The sequence below is a fragment of the Aricia agestis genome, chromosome 21 (genome assembly GCF_905147365.1).
Source record: "Aricia agestis chromosome 21, ilAriAges1.1, whole genome shotgun sequence".
Classification (NCBI taxonomy): domain Eukaryota; kingdom Metazoa; phylum Arthropoda; class Insecta; order Lepidoptera; family Lycaenidae; genus Aricia; species Aricia agestis.
Genome location: NC_056426.1, coordinates 2,061,881 through 2,074,517, shown reverse-complemented (window position 1 = coordinate 2,074,517; position 12,637 = coordinate 2,061,881). Strand labels below are relative to the sequence as shown.

Here is a 12,637-nt window from a genome sequence, read left to right as displayed (position 1 = left end):
GCACTTGGCCGATATTTTTTATATTTTAATTGTAACCAATCATTGACTGATCAATGATAACACATCTACATATAAATAAAAATTACTATGTTAAAGCACAAATCAATAGACGTGATAGTTTTTCCGTAAAGGTACCACAAAAGTACTCAGGTTGTGGGACATACTAAGACTCGATCGCTCGATAAAGTTTTGTTTTACTTCACAAGCACGAATATATCAGAGCTACTTTATAAAATCTATCGTGTAGGCATGTCATTAAAATAGTTTTGTTTTCAGACTATGTTCTTACACTAGGGGTCATTGTTCATTATCTAGGCCAACGTTTCTATTCGAATTTCTACAGCTTAATACGGCACAATTAGCCCGGCCGCACATTGTCCGAATTCTGATCAGAAACAGTTGAATTTCGCCGGACCGCCACCCCGCACACTATACGAAATATCCTTCCGGCGAGTTCAAGCTAACTCGGCTCAGTACAAAATGTAAGAGACAGCGCGGACGTTCAACTGTTTCTGATCAGAAATTTCGGACAATGTGCGGCCGGGCTTAGGCATTTAGACATTTTTAAATTTCCGATTGACGTCCGATTCCGATAGCAGACTAAAGAACAGACTTTCGAAAGACGAGCATTGCTCGTCGTTTGGGGACGCGATATGGCACGCGAAGTACATACACATGCGGTATCTATCTTTATCTATGTCTGTGGTTTGCACATATACAAGGATAATAAAACCATGGCCTATGGCTTTATAAAACCATCACCTGACAATTCATTTTTAACTTTCGACAAAAGAGAGGGGTGTTATAAGTTTGGCATGTTTGTATGTGTGTGTGTCTGATGGCATTTGAATTTGAAAGCTGACATCATCGAGCGTGTTCTTAGCTACAGTTCGTCATCATATTTAGCCCGCTCGGTTTTTTTTAAAGAAATAAGGGGGCAAACAAGCAAACAGGTCACCTGATAGAAAGCAACTTCCATCGTCCGCTCGCTGCGAGTGTAGCATCAGAAGAGCTGCAGGTGCGTTGCCGGCCTTCTAAGAGTGAATAGAGGAGGGTAGGAATGGGACAGAAATAGGGGATGGTAGGGAAAGGAATAGGGTAGGGGATTGGTCCTCCGGTAAACTCACCCACTCGGCGAAACACAGCGCAAGCGCTGTTTCACGCCGGTTTTCTGTAAGAACGTGGTATTTCTCCGGTCAAGCCGGCCCATTCGTGCCGAAGCAACGCTCTCCCACGTATATCGGTGCTGAAATACTTTTATTAAAAAAGCAATTGTGGGTAGTTTTAAATTTCTTAATTTTATTAATTCCAGGTGTAACCATGAAGGCACCAAAAGCCATCGAGACCGGCAGACAGCGAAACAAGAACGTCGGGCCCTTCCTCGCAGCCGCCGCCATGAAGTTCGGTCTGCTCGGAGCCCTGACCTTCAAGGGCCTGTACCTGATGGTCGGGAAGGCCCTCCTCATCTCCAAGATAGCCCTGCTCCTCGCCACCATCATCGGCCTCAAGAAGCTTTTCTCTCCTCAGGTGACTGATTAAAGAGCATTTGCATGAAATTGATTGTTTGGCATTGAGCTGATTGTTGTTTTGCATGAAATTGATTGTTTGGCATTAAGCTGATTGTTGTTTTGCATGAAATTGATTGTTTGGCATTAAATTGATGTTGTTGTTTGCATGAAATTTATTGACATTACAGTAATTGTTTGGCATTAAAATAATTATTGTCTTGCATGAAATTGTTTGGCAAATAGAAAGTTTAGACTGATTATTATTATTATTATTATTATTATTATTATTATTATTATTGTTTTGCATGCATATGTATATATACCAGTATTTTAACTTGAGCGTGATTATGCCAATGTTTGTTATTTATTTATTGTGACTAGATAAATAGATGTAATGTTTAATTAAGTAGATATTTATAAATAATTTATTTAATGCATGAAGTGATTAATAGTTGTAAATATTTTAATCGCAAAAATAATATTTTATTACTTTCAATCAATTTAAGATTTATCAAATATTATTTTCATGGCACATAATAATTTAACATTTATCCAGAATTTTCGCTTTTACTACAAAGGGCCCACAAAAATTTAATTTTAATATGCTTGAAATCCACGTTAATATAATCAAAGCATGATTAAAATGATCAAAGAGTAACATATTTAAATTTATAAAGGCTTATAATATAATTATTTTGGTAAATTAATCGGGGTCTGAAGTTTATAGTAAATTCAATAATTAATTACAATTTTGACTAGCCGTTTTCTCGTGATTGTGTCTGCATTAATTCTAGCTTTCTCTTGAATAATAATATTTTTTACATAGCTATATTTGTCGAAAGATTTGCAGCCGCATTCAGAGACGTTTAAGTTAAGTAATCACTCAATTTTAATTTTAATAAAGCGTTTGACAGAAAATATAAAAATCAAACTAAGCTAATATTAAATCCCTCTGAATGCTGCCATTACTAATATAATATTTTCATATAAATACGTTATAATACTAAACATTCTATTTAAATTGTTGTAGTGCATGAAAATTTATACATTTCATTGCATAATTGTTTTAAATTATGTAATCGCATGAATTGTTGCATGTTTTATTAAAATAATTATACTTAAAAATGGTTTTATTTATTTAATGTGAGGTCGAAAAGGCTTTATAGTTTTATTTTTTAAGAATGAGGCCTTTTCGATTTGTTTTGAAATATCATGCGAGCTTTAAATTCTAAGATAAATTATTAGCTATGTCCACACTCTGCACTTTCATCTTCAATTTTTGTCATCAACTTTCATATTGGCGCATTCAATAATTGAATGCGTCAAGGAACGCAACATCAATATTGTCATTTTCGAAGTTTTGGATACGATCAGAGAACATGCGTCGCGGGCATGCTTCACGTTCGCTGTTGACTGCGCTATAACGCATGCCCTTGACGAACAGAAAAAGGCACAGTGTGGACAAAGCTATTAACCGTGAGGTAGAAATGGAAATATTTTGATAACATTAGAACCAGACTTTTGACATAAATTGGTTTTATAGACAGTTTGATAAAAATCATAATTCTTGCAAACTACACTAATTTAGATTAATGTAGCCTGCAAGAATTATGATTTCTCTTCCCTTCCTAATATTTTTTTACCTTGAAATTTGTGTTTTTTTTTTTTTTGCCTGGAGGTCGTTAGTTTTATTTGCAATTGTGTGTATCTGTATAAAAGCTATTTTATGTCTAAAATGTGTCACTTAGAGCTCTCTGATTCCAATGTCGTCTTTGGCCTTTTCTACCTCAAATGCGGTGCCTTATAAAGAATTAATTTTCGAATGATTTTCAGGCTATAATCAAAAAGGAATAATCATTTTGTGACTGGGATCTGACGGAGTAACCGACGGAGTACTAACAACAAAGTGTCAAAGTTAACAGTGACAAAACGGAACATCACTGATCAATTGTTGATCGAGAACCAAACGTAGATCAAAACGCAAATCCCGCGCGTCTAAATCGAGATTAAGCCAAACGTAGATTAAGATTGTCACTAAAGCACAACCAATAAACGAGGCACAGAACTTTATTTAAACATTTTACGTGAAGTTGTGTGCCTCAATTGTTCGATTGTCTCACAACTCCATTAAACGAGATTAATTTTAACTCTGATTAAGCGGGGCATGCGTTTTACGATTGCACAAAAATACTCATTTGAGTTTTTTAATAGGGGCCAATGCAATAATTAATTAGTGATTAAGATTAAACGGCTGATTAAATTAAAGTTAGATACTGTTAACTATGTCATATTGAAATAGACATACGATTGTAAATAGCACGATTATTTATTTATTTATTGCTGTAACCTACTAACTTGTACAGTCTCGCATTTAAAAAGGGCGGATGCCTCGAAAATATTTAATGTACTAACGATTATTTATTGTGAATTAAATGAAATGTTCACTGATGTGTTGTTTTATTACTAATCTACTAATCATAATATTATCAGCTATTTATCACCCACAGCTGACATTTAATGTAATTTTATAAAGACTTTGTAATAAATACAACCTGTTAACTTTTTTTCTAACTCTGACTAATTTAAAGTAAGGTAATCATTAGATTTTTCTGTGCGCATTACCTGCTTATTAATAAAACAATAACACAGCAAACTTATAATATTATGTACAAGGTCTACTTATATAATATTTTGTCTGACATAATATTAGAAAAGTCACATGTGACGTTATATTAGTAATAGACAAATGCGTAAATAATATATTTATCACTAAGCAAGTAATTTTCTGGGAGTAACAAGAATATAATTTCTATTTTATTTTTTAAACCATTACTGAACAAAAATATATAAATAGTTTATCCTTATGCCTATTTAAACGAGCTTAATATGAAAAGTTAAAATTGTATTCTATACATAGAGTACATTATATTTAACACCGGATTAACTTAACCTAGATTTGTCAAAGTGGGTCTTAACAAAGCCGGGTCGGTATCATGGAATTTAGATAACAGAAAATCAAATAAGTTTACCTCTCTATAATTGTTGGAAATCATAAGGATTTAGGACTGTGACCTGATTCTCCTATAAATTCAACAATACATCTTCAATGCAGCCTGGATCCTTTACAACAAAATAGTATTCTAAAGTACGGCTTATTTTAAAGCGTGAGTTCTGAAATTTAATCCAGTATATTGGCCAGTGCTAATGACGTCTAGAATTCGAAGCCATGGTGTGCCACAACACAAGTGAGACAAGTATGACGTAATATGACATTGAGATATATTATAATGACACTAGTGAGACAAGTATGATATAACATAATGACATTGGTATTTTGGTAATTATATTGGACTAGGTTGGGACCTAGTCATATTATACGTCAATACAGTGGCGTATATTTCGGAACGAGTCAACCTGCCTGCAAAGGCCTGAAAGGCCTGCAATACTGGGCAATATTTTGAAACTTACGTCATGTTTTTACTTATAAAAACTCACTAATTCTTGATCTTTTATATGGCCTACTCAGTGAGTTGCAAATGTTAACACATGACATTTATTCGAGAATTTTCACGTTGTAAACCGAGACTGCATCGATACTATATCGAAGCTGTATCAATATTGATTTAAACAGAATCGAGGTACAGATTTGGACTTGAGATAAGAGGGCTACCGTCTACCGATATCCAACTTTTCGACGACCCTCAGTTCAAAGTTCTGACAGATTGTTCGAACTGAAGTTATTATTGAATTAAACTTGACTGTTACGATTTGATTGGGGCAGGTGGATAATTTTAATATTTAATTACTTCCTTATTTCAACGGAATTAGGTAACACGAGGAGAAATAATTAAAAATCATCCTTAGTGCCTTATCACACTGACGATTAGCGAGCGATTTGAAAGCGACGCGACTGCGCAGTGCAATCGCGACGTGCACGTCGCGACAGCGCAGCGTCGTCGCGGCGTGGCGTGGACGCCACGTCACAATCGTCTACACAGATTATTATTATATATAGTAGACTCGTCTAGGGAGTAACGTCAGAATCCATTTTGCTGCTGAGTGTCCAAAACGCCGAAGGCAAGCTGCGTGCACGCCGCGCAATCGCGGCGTCATCGCGGCGTGTGCGCTGCGCAGTCGCGTCGCTTTCAAATCGCTCGCTAATCGCCAGTGTGATAAGGCCCTTAGATTGTTTTCCTTACACACCCTTAAGTATTAGACGTTCAGGTAGTACGGATCTCTGAACAGAAATCTATACTAATATTATAAATGCGAAAGTGTGTTTGGCTGCTACATCTTCACGCCCAAACCGCTAAACGGATTTTGTTTGTTTTTCTGTTTTGGCACAGATTTCTTATCTGTGCCAAAACAGAAAAACCACGAATAGACCAGAATAGACCACGTGAAGGATCATTGGCTATTTTTGTAGACTAATTTTGGCTGTGAAATATCTAATCGCGGGCGAAGCCGCGCGAAACCTCTAGTATCCTTATAATGTGTGAAACAGTGTCACAATACCTATAGGGATAATCGAGCTACATAAACATGAGTTGGAAGGCGTCCAAATGGATTACCGATGTACTTATTATACAAATTCCGACACAAATACAACGGTTGAAAAATAGTAGTCAGGGCGTTTATCCATCGCCGCCGTGAACGGAAACGCGGGAACCAAATTCATCAAAATCTGTTCAGTGGCTTATGCACGAAGAAGTTACAGACAGACAGACACACTTTCGCATTTATAATGTGAGTTGTGGATAAAACATTGTTTTGAGTAACTCACTCGCTAAAACATAGTACAAAACTTTTGTCACGCTGTTTTTAGTGTAACCATGGTATTTATTAATGTCTTGTATAATTTAAGGAAAAACATTATATCCTAGCCCCATTTCAGTGAAATTAATTCACTTTGTTAAGAGAGTTCTGTTCAAAAGGAAATTAGTTGGAAAAAACGTAAAAAAAGGTTTTGTGTCCTTTTGCCTAATAAACTTTGATGAAATGAGTTAGGGTCTGCTGTAATTAAATAAATTAGGACTTCGTGATTTATTACAGAATTTTTTTGGCTATTCTGACCCGTTTTTTGTAGAGTTTCATGCGAAAAAAAATGCTGCTGCCAATTTTTGGAATGGATAGATAATACAATATACATAATATAGTGTATATGTTTTATTCTTTTGGATATTATACTGACATAGATAACATTATCAGGGCGAGCGAAACGAGCCCTAATATTATATCCCATAACCTGCCTAACGGCCATTCCCAATATTAATTAATCTATCACTGGTTTTGCCCTACTAGAGATAGGAATAGCTCACAATTGACATAAATATGTCTAATGTGAGCTATTCCTATCTCTAGTAGGGCAAAACCAGAGATAGATCAAATATTGGGAACGGCCGTTAGTAGACAAGCGGCAAGCGATTATCATAAACACTAACAAAATCTATGCGATTTGACATAACATAAGTCATCGCTTCGCTAGCGAATACTAATTTCAAATCCCATACACTTTGTGGCGTTGGCGTTTACGATTAAATCGCTTGCCGCTTGTCTAGGCCTTCTGAGCACTTTTGTGGTACACTTTACGGAAAAACTATCACATCTATTAATTTGTCCTTTAACATCGTAATTTTCATTTGTATGTGGATGTGTTATCATCGGTCAGTCCAGGTTTGGTTATTATAAAATATAAAAAAAATTGCCCTAAAGATTTACCACGCAGAAAAACGACGAGCGCTTACAAAGCTCGGCTTTTAGCTAGTATAAAGTTTAAAAATTTATTTCGTTTCTGTTCAACCTTTTTATACTCAAAATAACACATGTGGTAACACAAAATTTCTTCAGGTCAGGTAGATGTTTTAACATAGTTATGACCATTTCTTTATATTATAATTTCTGTTCGGCATTGAATGGCTGTAAAATATAAAAGTATATTTTATGGCAATCGTGGCACAGTTCTCAATTTAATATAGTTGCCATTTTGTCCGCTTTTCAAGAACTTTTCTAAATCTATATGCAATTTGTTTTCAAGTAAGCAGATTTTTCATTTTACTGACCCAATATTGAATATTGTATAACTCCAACATTGCGATATTTACTGCACATCTCCTTGATCCTGCTGTCATCTTAGTCCAACTTTAATCTGGTCCGGATGATCCTATTTATTAGCGATATAGTATCTCATTTTTATATTATAGATATGAGATCTATAATATAAAAATGAGTCGCTGAATGTGTCGCTAAGCGCAAAACTCGAGAACGGCTGAACGGATTGGGCTGATTTTAGTCTTGATATATTCGTAGAAGTCCAGGGAAGGTTTTAAAGTGACCTGTGACACGAAGTTCACCGGGACAGCTAGTTATAAATAAAACCACATAGTTTTGAAGTTTTAACCAGTCAGAAAGATTTTGACCCTGATTTGATATTTCAAAGTACATATTAATTACCATTATAAAAATATGATACTTACACTAAAAGTTACGATAATACTGGTATATAATTAATTTAGTGTCTTTTTTTTTATGAAATAAGGGGGCAAACGAGCAAACTGGTCACCTGATGGAAAGCAACTTCCGTCGCCCATGGACACTCGCAACATTAGAAGAACTGCAGGTGCGTTGCCGGCCTTTTAAGAGGGAATAGGGTAATAGGGGAAGGAAGGGATGGAAAGGAAACGGAATAAGGGAGGGTAGGGAAGGGAATAGGGTAGGGGATTGGGCCTCCGGTAAACTCACTCACTCGGCGAAACACAGCGCAAGCGCTGTTTCACGCCGGTTTTCTGTGAGGACGTGGTATTTCTCTGGTCGAGCCGGCCCATTCGTGCCGAAGTCACGTCTTCTAGAGTACCTACACATTTTTAGTCTTTAACCCCCAGGATAAAAAATGTGTAGATACCAACATAATATAATTGTTGTCGGATGGTTTTAATAACAATTTTATACGCTGAAATATGATATTATAATCCAGTGTTTTAAGCTATAAACTTATAATTACCCCTACACTATTTGAGAGTACTTGTTACCTATCTTGCTTCTTTAATTTTTTAATCTTTTTTTATTCTACAGCGAAGAAACGTGACGTACGAAGTATTTATCGACCATAAACACAACGAGTGGGACTGGCATAAGAACGGACACAATAAATAAATAGTATCATCATGTGTTTTATTACCCTAAGTTAGATTGCGAATAATAAAAAGTAAGGAAAAGTAAAGCTTAGGACAAACCTACACGACCAAAGCGACTGCGAAGCGGTAGCGTCTACCGCGCGGCGGACGCTGCCCATGTAATCTTATGGCACCGTGCACACCTACGCGACCGCGACGCGAAATGTTCGCGTCGGCAAAGCACGCAGAAAGTGAGCAACTTCAGTGACTTCATCGGGGCATTATTTAACACTAGATGACGCCCGCAGCTCCGTTGCGCCAAAACTCGTTTATCGCGCGGGAACCGTACATTTTTTCGGAACTAAAAATAACCTATGTCCTTTTCCGGGACTCAAACTATCTCGTTGCCAAATTTCAGCAAAATCGGTTCAGCGGTTTGGGCGTAAAGAGGTAACAGACAGATAGACAGACACACTTTCGCACTTATAATATTAGTATGAATATGGATTCTCATTCCTGACACTTATCTGATTCTACCAATAAGCTAGAAATTAAAACAAGATCTTGTGTAGCCATTCACTGTATAAATTCTATTTATAGTAAGGAGGCTTGACTGTAAGCAATCTAAAAGCTTACCTGCTTACCCCCTGGACATACCATTCAACGTAAACATCGCTGGTTTTTTAGACCATCAACCTACATTATCCTTATTTAGAAACACTTTAACTGTGCCAACGTGAATCAAACAAAATCCCCTGGATGGTGGACCATGAGTTCCTAGAGCGCGCGAACGGTTGTACTATCTGATAAATTAATGCATAGGTAGACGAATGACAAATTAACATAATCCGACCAAATGACGTGGGTCTGTCAACTGCCTATGAATTAATTTCCTCGATGGTACGATGAAAATAAATATAAAGCGCCTTAAAAAGTTTCTCGCAAAGACGCAAAACAAAAAATATTTCGTACATTTATAATTTACTATCAGTGCAAAAATTTGAAGCATTTTTTACAGACACATAAGCCCAAATAAATGTTTATCACGATTTACGTCATGAAAGCTCCTTTTCTTGAAAGCTTCCCTGTGGACGGAGCTTAAAAGTTTATTTTGTTAAGCTCGTGTACGCGAGTCGTGCATAAATTATTCTAATTGAAATGTAGATTATATTGAGTGCTTTAACTGTGTGGACTTTATCAGTAAAAGCTCTTATAGGATGTGATTCCTTTTACCAATCGATTTTGCTGCCCTTAAAATTTACGTTCCGTGGATGTTATTCCGTATCCTGTTTCTTCCATTTTAGTGTAGCATTAATACAGCTTCAATATGGTTCTAATGTAGTTTCGGTATCAAAAAACAATAAAATTATCATGAAACATAAAACTTTGATTGAACACCTTGTGATAAGAACCTTCAAAAATGTTTCATGCTTGTTTGAAAATATTATATTTTTGTTGTTTCGAAATGTTAAATTAATAAATCGCTGTATTAATGTTAAATTAAAATGTGTGACCGAAGTAATAGACTAATAGTCACTTATAATACCACAAGAGCTTCAAAATTATCGGATATTTCCCGATAGGTTCGTTGCAAACAAATTAAGGATTCAAGTTTTTCAGGTTAAAAAATAATTGATTTTTCCTGAAAAACTTGACGACTTTATTTGTTTGCAGGGAACCTTGAGGGAAATGCCAGATAATTTTGAAGCTCGTGTGGTATTCGGGGGATTATTTTTCCGTCCCAAATGTCGGCCAATAGAATTAGAATTTGTTTTTTATATATAGCAACTACCAGAGAAAATTTTCAAAAAATTATCAGTATAATACCATGTAGGTTGTACCACGTGACGTCGAATGGTGCAATTCTATTGGTCGATATTATTTGGGTCGGAAAAATAATCCTATAAATTTTGTCTGTATTTTTGTGTACCATCGAGGAAGTTGATTCCTATGCAATTGACAGACCAACGTTATTTGGTCGAACATGTCAATTCAATGTTAATTGTGATCTGTCAGCTGGGTTTGACGTAACGCGACCAAACTACTTATGTCTCCGATTTGCATAGGAATCAACTTCTCTGATAGTACATAAGTTTTATAAGACTCTTTCATTTGCAATTTTATAATTTAAATCCATCAGGATTAAGAATAAGCACTGTATTCTGAATTTTCTGAGTCTTCATTTCTCTAATGCAATATAAATCATTGAAATCGGGGCTCCCACTGCATTGGATATTTATGTAATGCACTAAACCTCTAGAGAATTTTCAAGTTTTCAATAAAGCCTGGGATATTTTCAAATTGATAAAATAGCGGTCCGTGTGTCCTCTATTTCCACTTTTGTGTGTCTTATTGAAGATTAATATGATGATGATGTAATTTTTGTAGCTCTTGAAGATAATGTGCGTCTGAATAAATCAAAAATTATGCGGGAAAAAAACCTAAAAAGTATAATTCCATGTTTTTTTTATTTTGTTATTCTTTGGGAGAGGCCTAAAGTCAGCAGCGGACAGCGATTATTATGATGATGATAATGGTGATGGTGTCGATGGTGATGATGATAATGATAGTGGAGATTATGTTTATGATGATCCTAAGTCGAAAGGGTAAAAATAAAAGATAGCTTCAACTCATACATTTATTCCTCAACGTGCAATAAATAACCTTACATAAACTTAAACTAATCGCGTTCTTACATTAAGTCGACGGGTCCGCTTACATCAGAAGTCAGTCTTAAACGATCGCAATGCTTTAACCAGGGCTGGAAGAGAAGGCAGCCCAGGGGATAAAACATTGCCTTGCTAAATGTCAGATTGCCACGTACCTCGGCGCTTCGGATCAAGCTGCAGTTGAATCCCGATTCGATCATCAAAAAACCCGATTCAATCATCCAAAATCTGAAGAAATCCATTCGGAAGATCAGGATTCAACTGCACGTGGCAATCTGACATTTAGGCTTACTTTGCACTTGACCCAAAGTCCAATTTTGTTATTGCGGCATCATACTTGGGTATTGGCTCTGCATGGCCATTTGCATTTGAGGCAGAGAGTACATGGGCATTTGCATTGACGAAGCTAACGGTGGTTCCGGTAGGCCGAATAGGAGTCTGAAGTAGCGCGCGAGCTTCCATAAAACATTGGGCGCCTCCGGTACCCTGCGCATAAATTTAGATATAAATTATTATGGTGATGATAATGGTGATAAAAATGATTGTGATGATAATAAAAAAATATGGTGATGAAATTGCAAATAAAACTGCGCTTACAGATGAACCAAACAAGTAGTAAATCTAAAACTACGTAATATTGATAATGATGAAATATAGAATTGTAAACTTTAAGAAGATTCTAATCACAACAATTAAAATGTTATAGCAGTTTTATCTGCAAAAATGTAAAAAATATATGTGTAAGATGAATTAACTAAGGAATGTAATTAATAAAAAGTGTTTTACAATTAATCGTATAATAGTATAAAATATGACTTTCGTTGGATTATATTATTGATACGTGTTAATATTATAATATGTAGTGAAAGAAATACAATTACGCAAATTAATTGTCTACTTTCCAAATATTTAATATAATAATCATGAAATACTAAGCTTATTCTAAATAAATGCATTTCTGTTATAATTTTTAAAGCTTGCTATTTACAATAATTATAAATACATGATTGAATCAATCAAATTCCTCCACCACTTAAGGATTATGTCAATTAGTAATAATTTATCTACTGATCTTTGCAATTTTGACTTTTATTTTGGGAGTTTTAGTTTTCTTTACTTTATTTTTCTTAACTTTTTTCACTTTATCTTTCTTGACCTTTTTCACTTTTTTGTCTTTTTTAACCTTTACCGGTTTTTTCTTAGTGATTTTCTTAATTTTAACGTCATCGTCTTCTAAATGATTTCTTATTACTTCGTGTACCTCTATGAATCCGTCGATAAAATCCATCGTATATAATAATATATTGTATGCTAAGGAATAGTATCTCGGTGGTTTTTTCGGCGGTCCGTG

The 12,637-nt window shown here is 35.3% G+C and overlaps 2 protein-coding genes across 3 annotated transcripts in view; one reads left to right on the top strand and one right to left on the bottom strand.

The window, feature by feature from the left end:
• The window catches only part of LOC121737747, a 32,079-nt gene extending 28,197 nt beyond the window's left edge, over positions 1–3,882 (top strand). Inside the window, exons 4-5 of one of the 2 annotated variants that reach the window (XM_042129433.1) lie at positions 1,313–1,527; positions 3,357–3,882. In XM_042129433.1, coding sequence (XP_041985367.1) covers positions 1,313–1,527; positions 3,357–3,362 — 221 coding nt within the window. In that variant the 3' untranslated portion in view covers positions 3,363–3,882. Of the gene's footprint in view, positions 1–1,312; positions 1,528–3,341 lie in introns of both variants that reach the window. The other variant, XM_042129432.1, reaches the window with a different exon arrangement.
• A 7,730-nt stretch (positions 3,883–11,612) lies between these two features.
• The window catches only part of LOC121737870, a 42,388-nt gene continuing 41,363 nt past the window's right edge, over positions 11,613–12,637 (bottom strand). The window contains exon 5 of the mRNA XM_042129602.1: positions 11,613–11,772. Within this exon, the coding sequence (XP_041985536.1) occupies positions 11,693–11,772 (80 nt within the window). The 3' untranslated portion in view covers positions 11,613–11,692. The remainder of the gene's footprint in view (positions 11,773–12,637) is intronic.